Genomic DNA, 11,975 nt, shown 5'->3' on the forward strand with positions numbered 1-11,975 from the left:
GTCAATATTTTACTGCAGCGATTTCAGCTTACTATTATTCAAAATTTATATTTAAGAATATTTATTTTGAAAAATTGTAAAAAATGTAAGGTCTGCCGTTAGTTGTCATAGAAACAAAAAAGCTTGTATGAGGGACACCACTCCAGCTGTCATGATGTTCGTGAATGTGAGCTAATGTTGTTGCACATAAAGTCTCTTCTTTGTGATGAGTAGTGATGTCATATGCAACATTCTAAGGTAACTCCATTATTTAATAAGGTGGAAATCCTTGATATATTAAGGTTTATGATAATATATGCTTTAGAGCCCTTTTTTTTAATTCATTGTTTCTCATAGTTGCGAAACTATATGATGAATTATAAACAGTTTTCAGCCCATAAAAATGTCACCGTGAATTGCACACATAAACACCTCATCCTTCAGCATTACTTCTAACAACAGTCCACGCAATGCTCATCCATCTTAAACCCCACCACTACCACCACACACACACATATGTATATATTTATGTATGCCTGTGTGCCCAGGTAATTTTGTGCAGGAGTTAATTAAGTTTTTACTATAACCATTACATATTTTATATACTTTATTTGTACTGATTATTTTATTTTACAGATGAGATATAATTAAAAATGAAAGCAGTTTAATGTTAATTTTTATTGTTTGCTTTGTGTCAGTTAGATAGGCCAAGGACTGGAGAGACTTTCTCAGGGGTTCTCGACAGCTACTACACCATCATGGAGCTGACAAAGGATATCACTGCTGAAAAACTGCATTTTCCACAAGAGCAGAAGATTCTTACTGACATGGCTGAAGAGTCAAGGATCTTTCCAATTTCAAAATCTTTTCTGAGAATCAACTGTTTGAAAGAGTTGAGAACCTTCTCCTTCAGAAAATATTAGATGACGATAAAGCAGCTTATTTTCAGCTTGGGCTTCTTTACTTTGAACAGGTACACACACACACAAGCATGCATGCATGCATGCATTCGCACAAGCACACACACATTTATAAAATTAGCTATGGCCTACATTTTTTTTTCCAGACATATCAAGTTATAGATCCTACTAGTACATAGCAAAAACAGGACCTTTACCCTTTTAGGGCAAAGTTATAATGGATTCTTTTGCTTTAGTATTTGGTGCTATTAAGCTAATGGTTTTAAATTATTGTTTATATCACTCTCTAAAAATGAAGTGCTTGATTTAAGTTATATATTTAGTATTTTTTCCTCAATGTAGATATTAGATCTGTTTGAAATGCAAACTCCTATGAAATCTTTGGTCTTTATACAGTGAGATGGGCAACTTGTGATGCCCACTTCTGAAGCACATGAATCTGAATTCAAAATAAAGTATACAATTTATATTGACCAACAGCAACCAGAAATGATGACACAAGGTCTGCCTATTTTTCATTCATGTCATTCCATCATCATCTCCCTTACTATCATCAATCAGAATGAGAACCCATAACATATCTTTCACATTTTCTACCCTTAGTCTAGGCTGCATCATCTCAGAAGGCTTTTTCCTGGACCATATGATATCCCTTGTATTTATTGTCTGCTCTACAGCTATTCATAAGATCAGTGCCACCAGACCATACTTTAATGTTCAGGCAACAAAGGTGCTGGTTGGTTTGCTAAGGGTTTTTTTTCACACTTGATTATGTTATCTCTGTATTTACTTCCTATCCAGAATGCATTACATGATTGACAAAATACAGAGAACTCAGAACTCGGCAGCACTCTTTGTTCTCCAGTTAAGAAATCATGTCACACCTCTTCTCTATCCATTCTTGTACCAGCTTGAATTAAAATTAAGTTTAAGAGACTTATAAAGCATGCTGATCCCATGAAAATAAAGTGCTGGTAAGTAGATTACAAGTTGTCTCTTATAGTCTTCATCTTCTCTGCCTTCAAGGGCCTTCACCTAGACACCTTCATTCCTCTGTAGACCACACTGTCCTCATCTTGCCCAAACTGGCACCAAAAGGTTTAGCACGCAATTCTTTTTTGTATTTATTTTGTATTTTTGTATTTTGTATTCTAGGTCCAAACTATGGAATTTGTTACTATTCTCTGTTTAGTCAGTTCCTAGGACAATAAAGACTTTGCATGTGTGTGTGTGTGAGAGACAGAATACTAAGTTATAAAAACCTTACCCTTTATGTATGTGTTGCTTAGTTTGATAATGTGAAGTGCAGACAAAACTGGGATTTCATGCTGTACATGCATTTTATTATTACTATATTATTACTTTGTTATTCCTGCTTTGTGTTTATTAGCTCATTCAGGTTAATACTCACGTTTTTCCCCGAAAGCATTAAGGACAAAATCACATAGAGGCTGACTGACAGTGTTTGCCAGAAATAGTGAAAATGTTGCAAAAGCTTTTGTCAGCTTTTGATTCAGTCTACATATGAGTACATTTTTAATTGTCTTGATTGTCTTAATCTGACATAGACATGATCTGTCAAGTTTGTGTAGCCAACACATCAGTCCCTGATGGCTACGTAGGGTGGGCTAGTCATACTAGAACACAACAAAGATGGAAATGACCCCATAACCGTAGATTTTATTCAGTCTCACTCAGCGGCTGGCCTGCTGTCTCTCCACTCTCACTTGCCAAAATCAAAAAATCTCCCTCAACCCTCAAGCTATGACACTTATTTTATCTTCCATCGAATGTTCCAGAACCATCCACCCCTTTTTCCCATGGTCTCGTCATGACCTTTCTCAGTCCCTGTGGTCACCCCCTACCCCACCCTGTCTGATCATCGTCTTCCCAAGTGGCTCAGGCAACTCTGTAACTTCTGGTGTAACAATAGATCCAGTCTCAGTAGCCACAGGTGGGCAGTTTAAGGCTGGCTATTATGTATGCAGCCGGCGTGAGAAAGGGACAGTCTGGGAGCTGTTTGACCTCTACAAAGACATAACTTAGTACACTACTAGAGTGCTACATTTGATTACTTATTATTAATTATCACTCTGTCACTATAACTATTTGTCATACTCTGGGTATTGATAACTTCCTCTCATCTTGTATGCATACATTATAGACCCTTTCTCATGGAAACTATTGACTATTCAAATTACTTTCTTTGCATTTTTAATATAATATTTAATATATAACCAGGTAATCTCCTACATAACATTTGTTCGCCACATTTGGAGGCAACAATGCTAAAAGCATAGTCTTAGAGTGTTAAACTTTTAATATGGCAACTGCTTGCTAGCTGCCTACAGCTTCTAGTGCGACCACAGTCTAGCAAACTGCAGTATTTAAGCAGAATCTTTTATTTGTAGTCATTTATTATGTCTTGTCCACAACTGGGCTGCTGGTAGAGGTGGCAACGGTTTTTTTCCTCAGCATTCTTTGAAGTCTTTCCTGGCTGTATTGCAACTTGATATGGAAGCTCTCACTTCAGCCTTGTGTTTTCTCTAGATGTCTCCTTCCTCAGCCATGTCGTTTTTGATCCCCTCTTTTATACCCACTGGGAATCCTGTTACACTATTAGAGGGTCTGTCATATGAAAACACAGTACTCTTAGTCTGCCCAACCTCCTTACTACAGCCCCTCTGCCCCTTCAGACCCAAACAAACCTGCACACCACAGACCATTGCCAACCAATCTGCTCACAGCAAATGTCTAAACCAACCTCTAACCCAGGGGTGGGCAATTAATTTTCCCAAGGGGCCGCATGAGAAATTGGGATGGTTTTAGAGGGCCGGACTAATAAAGTTAACTCAGTTTTACCCAATACTGTATATATAGTCAGGGCTTCTGCTTACGCAAAAAATAAAAGTTCTCGTAGGGGTCCTGGGACCCAAAGAATTAGCATTATGATAGTATATATACTGGCGAGCGGGCGGGCCTGGTCAGAGACAGGTGGGCCGGATGTGGCCCGCGGGCCGGCCTTTGCCCAGGTCTGTTCTAACCCATTAATACTTTTGAAAATCATACTTTTTTGTGTCACAGAGTACAGAAAACAGGTTCTTTATTATTATTGTTGTTATTATTATTACTATTATTATTGTTAAAATACTTATTTCCCATGTTTTAAATGTTACAGTATTTTGGAGTCATTAGGTGGTATTTCAGTTATTTTCTTTAATTCACATAACATTTTTTGTTATTTGATTCCAGGGAATATATGATAAAGCTTTTATGTATTTCGATTGTTCCAAAGACTTTGATCTCCAGTCTTTATATCAAACAAGTGTAATGTTGTATGATGGGCTTGGCTGCACACAAGATACAGTAAGTCATCTGTGGTCATCTTGACCAAAATAAATTGTGTCACCTTGGAATATTAATATATGGATACTGTTGGATAACTTGTGGTATAATTGGGGAATGTATTTTTGGTGGTAAATGAATACTAGTTCTTTATCCTTGTTCTTTTTTCAGCATAAACAATTCAAGTTGATTCTTATTTAGCTGTTTTTTGTGCTCCTGTTTTAGGATTTTCCACTTCACATTTGTACATGTCAAGTATAAATAACTTATTAGCATATACTGTAATATGCTTTCTGTAGAATTGTTCACTCTATCCCTTGCAGTGCAAGGCAGTGGAATATATGATGCATTTGTCCCAAGTCTCCTCACACCATGCAAATCATCTTCTGCCTGCAGTTTGTTTCAACATCGGCCGTGCCTATTTTCAGGGATTTGGTATAAAAAGGCAGTCTGACAGTGAAGCTGAAAAGTAAGCAGTTAATTTTTCCATTTATTTTCTCACGAGTGCAGGATGTTTAACAAATAAGTATTAAAGATCTAAAAGATCAGGCCTTGTATGCAGGAAGCCCCTCATTGGACTATCCTCACAATAGCACATGAAAATTTGGATGTAGGGGCCCCCATGCAGTAGCTGGCTATTGTATGATATGGCACTGCAACAGATGCCCCTGCATCAGAGTTTTCACCTGCTATCGTGACAATAGTCCAATTGAGGCTTCCTGCATACAAGGCCAGGTAGTATCACATGGTACTTGTACGTGTTACTTATATTACATATGGAATAGATTTGTGACAGCCCAAGACTTTTAAATAAAATAAGCAGATCTTTCAGATAAGGAAATGTGCTTGTGACATGAAAAATCATTAAGAAAAAAGCAAGATCTGACAAAGGCAGTGAAGTCCAATTATAGTGTACAAGTTTTCTTTAGTAATGATGTAAGACATCAGGTGCCATAAGATTTGTGCATGGCTACTCTCTCTAAATATTTGGAGAAGAAATAGCTTGGTTACTATGTGCCCACATCTGACATGTTGTTCAGTTTATGAAATTTATACCGTTACAGTCATCTTGTTACAGATGAGACTGGTAAGTGTTAGACCTGGTAATTACTTGACTGGGAGGTTCCTATTCATTCTTCTACATTATGCATTCCTCCTTTTTTTATTGTTTCCATCATACATGTTGCTGTACATGCAGACATCTATCATCTGCATGCTTAATTTTCTCTTTACTTTCATTTGCCTATGTCACATTTCTAAACTCTGAACATTCTAGCAAAGAAAATATTTTGCATGCTCACTTTCATCACTGCATTTTAAGCTCAGATATCTGTCTATATATGTAACTTCCTATACTTGAAGTCTTTTATCATAGATCGAGTTTTTTCGCTGTCTTTGTTAAAAATACAATCCAGCACTGATAAGAATCTTCCTATGCAGCACCATCCTAATGTACAACAAACTCACTCAGTTCTTATGTTGTGTAATTGGCAAATGCTTTATTGCTATTTCTAGCCCAATTTGTGATAACCCATCTCTACCTATTGGGAGCAGAAACACGTTTAGAGTTTGTTGCTTAACATGTATTTGAAAAGAAAGCAAAATTAACCTTTTGCAATATTCTTCCTTAGATTCTTCTCAGAACTTGTTGCTATAATGTTTTCATAAATTATTGCTGTTTCTATTAGAGTTGTCATTCTATTCCGAAAGGAAGAGGATTCACACAATTGAACCATTTCGTATTCTTGCTTCTGAAACAGGTGGTGGCTAATGGCAGCTGATGATGGTAATCCCAAAGCCAGTATCAAGGCACAAAGTGCCCTGGGGCTGTTCTACTCTCGAGACAGTGAATACCGTGACTTGAAAAAAGCCTTTTTTTGGCATTCAGAGGCTTGTGGCAATGGAAGTTTAGAATCTCAAGGTACACTTTGTTGATTGATCATTGGCTTCGGTTGTCATTTATGTTTTTATAATGAGATTTATCATTCAGTAATTTCCACTAACTGTATGACTTAGATCAAATGAAAATTGTGCTTGCTTTTTTTTTAATCTTGTCAAACTTCACATTAGAACACTTTTTCTAGCATCTTGAGTAGCACTCACTTTAGCAGCATACCTGTATACATACAGAGAGAGATATGTAAACAAACATAATCAAAATAACTGGAGTCTGCCTTTGTACATAGTGCTCCCTACATAAATCTAAGTAAACTACTCAAAATTTATTGCCTTCCATGCTAGGTGGGTTCGTAAAAGTGATTCTGTGATTTTGTCAGCCATAAGTGAATTTAAAAATAATCTTGTCAAATTATGAGGATATATACTTAATGCATAATTGAAAGTGCCTTTTTATAGTATAGCATTAACATGAATACAATTTTTGCAAGATACAGTAATTAAATTTGATTTTGTGAAGTAAAGTTAAAATTTAAAATTAATAATATTGATTTTCAGGAGCTCTGGGTGTGATGTATATGTATGGTATTGGATTGAAGAAAGACATGGATGCAGCCTATATTTGTTTGAAGGATGCTTCAGACAGGGGCAATGTCTATGCTATGGGAAACCTAGTCTCTTATTACTATCGCCTGAAGCTCTACACAAAAGCAGCAGATCTGGCCAGCAAGTAAGTCTATTTTATCAATAACTGAATTAATGACTTTCTTTCTTGTTGTGGTGTATTGGCTTGTAATGGACATAAAAATTGGGTTTTTATAATCGTGGGATTTATTTTCTTTTTCTAGGAGGGGTAGATAAGTTTGTCTTACACCTTGCTAAACTTTCTCACTGACAATCACAGATGATCAAAAATTATTTCAGTATCAAGGTCAAATTGTATTTTACCAAGAATAGGGGACCAAATCTTGAGGTATAATACTGCTGACATTATACTCAACAGGGTTGCTGTGCTGAATGATGTACAGTTGCTTGCACAGGAAACAGACTGTTTACCAGGCTACATTAGAAAAGGGATCAGCATAGCATGCTTCTTCTTTGCCCGGTGTTTGTCAGAAGGTCTAGGCATCAAACAGGACAAAGCCCATGCAAAGGAATTCTATTCAAGGGTAATCATATATTGTCTAGTCACAGTCTGTACAGAAGAAATGGGGTGTTTGTACATTTGCTATCACACTTTTAAATGATGTATAAATGCAATCCTCAGTGTCATCAGTTTTACCTTCCCTTAAATGTTAAATGGTACAATATGAACACTAAAAGGTGCATGATGGTAAATGTTGTGACAAACTTTTTGTTAAGACTCTTGGTGTTTCTTGAATAAGTGTACCTTATGGCATATCAGCTTCTGCTACATGGCAATGTAGAGAGAAACAGTTCCTCGGGACCCACCAGGGTGGCATCTGTGCAACGTACAAATTCATTCATCCTGTGTTTTCTGTAAGAGGAATCTCCTGAAACACTTTGTTTCAAACACCTGTATCCGTTGTTCTGACTCAGGGAGCAAGGTCCACGTTTTGCAGCCATGTAGCATGATGTGGACAACTAAGGTATATCAAACTTGGTGCTAAAGCTGATGCACCCTTTGCTGTCCCATATCTTGTTGAATCATGCCATTGCTGTCGTTGCTGCTGCAGTCCTGAGATGCATGTCAGCCGCACAGCTACCATTCTTGGAGATGGTCATGCCCAGGTATTTAAAGTTCTGTACCTCCTCCAGCTGGACACTGTTCCATGCAGATTCTCCACTCTGCCAGATTCATGGGTGTTCACCATGACTCAGCTCTTCTCCATGATGATTTCCTTGCCACAAGTGCTTACACTGGTGGTGAGCTTGTCTGTCAGCTCTTGTAACTCACTGCTGCTACACACCATCAGATCGATGGCATCTTTCTTGAAAAATGGAGATTGAGACCATATTTCTGCACTTCAGGTGCATGCTATCAAATGCTCTGGTGTTGTGGAGGTAAATAACACTAGTAGCATTGCCCTCATGAAGTTTCTTTTACCATTCACCAATGCTGTGAAACAGCTGAATGATGCATGAGCAAAAAATCCCTGCTGGCAAGGCAAGAGATATGGTTTTGTTTGCCTGAGTAATCTTTCAAAGGGCAGTGCTCTCCTTGGCCTTGCAGACAATGGACATCAGGCTTGGGTAATAGTATGAGGGAGTTGGGAAAGGGGTGATGGAGATGAAGGAAACCAGAGCACCCAGAGAAAATTCCGACGGCCATATGAAAGAGTGTCCCTCTCACTTTTATGTTTTAAGTTATATGCATTAAAGAAAATCCCGGAACCTGAGGAGAAAATAGTTTACCCTTTTTAGTACATTTCAAGTAAAAGTATGTTTCAAAAAAATTTTTACTTATTTTATTTTAAACTTTTTAGTCTTTTTGAATTTTGTTATCGATTTAATCGAGTGTAGGGTAGATCGAGGTAGTTTTAAAGCACTATCGATCGGCTGTACACACTGTATCAAACATTCACTCCCACTTTTTAGCGTATATACCATCAGACCCTTGTCTTTGGAAGGGTTTAGGACAAGAGCTTATAAAGTTTCAAGAACTTTGTCAGATATTGCTGTGCAAACATGTTAATATATTCCGTTCGGAATGATTTATCCTTTTTGAGACTCGTGTGAGTTTTATGGCTTTCTTATTTAACAAGTATTATCGACGTTGGTGCACGGGTCAAACAGTCGGTACTGATTACGTTTCCACCCTATGGGACTTTGCTATCGGTGGTTCGATAAGGCTCATGTTAGTAACACCCCTTGGCAATATATATAGGACAGCAACAAAAAAATACGTTGGAACGCAATCGCTGGCTGCTTGGAAACTATGTGGTGGTTTTTTTGTGTGTTTGGGTTTGTTTTTTTTTTGGGTTTTTTTTTTTTTGTATGTTGTCCATGTCTCGTTCTTGTCTCAAGCACCTTACGATATAAATCATACGTTTCTTTTTAACTATGCGGTTCCCTTTGAGTACTTCGATCATTATCAAACTGTTCCACACTCTTGATCCATAAAACGCTGGATCGGTACGCCCCACTGACCCGTTGCCTTTAATTCAGGCGTCCCTCCTCTCCTTGGCACACCACCCTTGGTGCTTCTGGAGCGGAGACGACCAGAGTCACTTGCATGACTGAATGTGCACCGTCAGATTTTTCAGGCGGTCAGGAATCGTGCGACAGACATTGCTCACACTTCAAAGTCAACGTTCTACTATGAAACCATGCTTGTCTGTAAAACCACTAATTAGTTGTTTAATGCTAACAACAGTCTCTTTGGAAAAAAACCATTAGTACTCTACTCCCGTTGGTGTTTCCTGCACAAGAACTCCTACAGAAATCTGATTTCTTCACCAATAAGATTGTATTGATACAACCAGAAGCTTAATTGACTCTGGTGTTGTTCCATCTTCGTCTGTGTCGGATACAGTTTACAAAGGTCCTACGTTATGTGGTTTAGAACAAGTCAGTGAGCAGATTGTTAAGGAAATTTGTCTGAGTAGTAGCCCCATGTCCCGACACCGCGAAGTGTGTCTCTCGCTCGCTCCCTTTTGAACATATGGGGTTAGACTAATACGTTTTTGTTTTTTTTTTCACAAATAAACTAAATGACTTGTCTGAACGAATCTACCTACTTTTACGAAACAAAATAACAAATTAGTTATATAAAATAATCCTAACTACGATTTATTTTCTCAAGATAGCCACACAGTGAATAACGCAAGTGCTGGCCGTTGATACGTTGACGTGACACAAAGGTGGACTATAAAGCGTTCTTCGGTTCCTCTGTAATATTCCTTTAGACACACTGTCTCGGCAATGGCTCTTCACTTCAAATAACTTAACCACAAACTGCAAAGCATTCCTTAGGTCCTCTATAAACCAGTTTAAGCACACTGTCTCGGCAATGGCTTTTCACTTCAAATACTTGGAGTTTTGGGGTGAAGGTGGGAACTGATAAACGGTGGTATTGAAACTGGAGGATTTCTTTTTTTTCGTGCTATGATTGAGTTGGCCTAATTGTGCGAGTAACAAGTGTATGTACCTGCATTTCTTTGCAGAGCTTTTTCTTTGACGCTGATGTCTGCGCCAAGCTTCAGAACAACACGCAGCATGGAATCATCTAGAGCGAGTCAGGACAACGAGGAACGAGGCGATGGTCGCGCCTAACGGATTGGTCGTGATCGTAGAAATATTGTTTTTGAGAGATAAATGTGCTGAATTGCACAGAATACTTCTTCTCATCGTGGCAGAAAATCCCTTGAGCAGAACTCCAGAAGCATGTATGTATGTGTGTGTGTGTGCGCGCATGGGAAAGAGAACATCTCAGAAACTGAAACAGAACTTTTCATGCCACTAGATACTTGGTTTAAATGTGAGAGGAACAAAGACCTCAGTAACGGTTATAGTATCAAACTATATAGTTTGAGTATGTATTCTTATACTTCGTATACTTTTATAAGTAATCATTAAAGCATAATATATATTCAGCTTTTTTACGTATTTTATTTCGTTTTTATTTTATGAAAATTGCCAACAACCTTCTGATAAGAATGATTTCCTTTCCTTCATCGACCTTCTTGTCCTTACAAAAGCTTATACATTCGATTACTTTTAAAAGCGTTCATCTAATCTGAAACCACAAACTGGATATCCTTCTCGTGTAGTGCGTGATAAGCCAGGGACATAATAAAGTATGTGATTGAAAATGTGTTCTCCCAGCGATAAAGCACATGTTGCCAGTTCTATGAAGATGAGTTTTCGTTTAGTTTCAAAGCTCTATTATGTTATGTTGTTATAATGACATAATGAATGCGAACTTAGTTCCTGTTACTCACATCATCACTCCAGCTTTTCAATAGTGAGAGTTACAACGTGGTACACAGCTATGTTGGATGACTGGTTGGACACGACATTACTTTCAGACTAATAAGGAAGCAGAATACGAGCACTCGCATAATAACAATCATCATCTATCCATTGTCAATCATCCTCCCTCAATCGTCCATCGATCATGCCTTCAATTATCATCACTCATATATGAGAATGCACTCAGTGTTTGATACAAAAACTAGTACATGAATAAACAGAAAGATAGGCAACTATGAGGATGAATACAAGAAGACACAAAAGTGACAGACAAAATTAATCAAAAAGACGATTCGAAAAGACAATTTAATCAAGAAACAGACTAGAGAACAGGTTAGTTGTAGACTGTGTTTAATGTACGTTTAAAGACAATGGTGGCTAAGTAAAGGTGGCGGGAGCTCCACTGCTTTGCATCACCATAGCAAGTGATGGTGAAGTAAATGGTGTGCGCTGGTCAGTCAAAAAGCGAAGGTTGGATGTAGGGTAAGAGAAGTTGTCTCAAACATCTTTATTAATCCTTTTCATGGACTTTTTTTCCACCGCCAGTAATACTAGCGCATTATTTCACATCAACATCAAACAGCCCATTTCTAGTTATCCATATCCGATCATCAGGCACCAAAGAGGATACCTTTTTTCTGGCACTCTCAGTCTCTTTCACATAAGTATTACAAATCGGTACACATCATATTGCCACTGAAAATAGGGGCAAAGTAAAATGGGGGACCAGTCTTGTTAAGTGTATTCTTTTCTTTTTTTAATGTAAATGTCTTTGGATGCAATATCAAAGTGTTGCGTATGGAGATGTCTAGTTTCAAACATGCAATGTATTATTTCCAGATGTGGGGGAACAGTCGGATGGGCCGGCGGGGTAATGAGGACTGGGAGGGAGGTAAACTC

At 37.9% G+C, this 11,975-nt stretch overlaps 1 protein-coding gene across 1 annotated transcript; it reads left to right on the forward strand.

The window, feature by feature from the left end:
- The first annotated feature begins 100 nt into the window (after window positions 1–100).
- Window positions 101–10,942, forward strand: LOC112564023 (LRP2-binding protein-like). Its single transcript, XM_025238559.1, is given in 9 exon segments — window positions 101–237; window positions 678–816; window positions 819–952; window positions 4,152–4,265; window positions 4,568–4,713; window positions 6,005–6,165; window positions 6,699–6,870; window positions 7,144–7,309; window positions 10,268–10,942. Coding segments are annotated over 9 exon segments (1,113 nt in total). The 5' UTR covers window positions 101–222; the 3' UTR covers window positions 10,334–10,942.
- Window positions 10,943–11,975: the final 1,033 nt, after the last annotated feature.

Source organism: Pomacea canaliculata, linkage group LG5, assembly GCF_003073045.1.
Source record: "Pomacea canaliculata isolate SZHN2017 linkage group LG5, ASM307304v1, whole genome shotgun sequence".
NCBI lineage: Eukaryota > Metazoa > Mollusca > Gastropoda > Architaenioglossa > Ampullariidae > Pomacea > Pomacea canaliculata.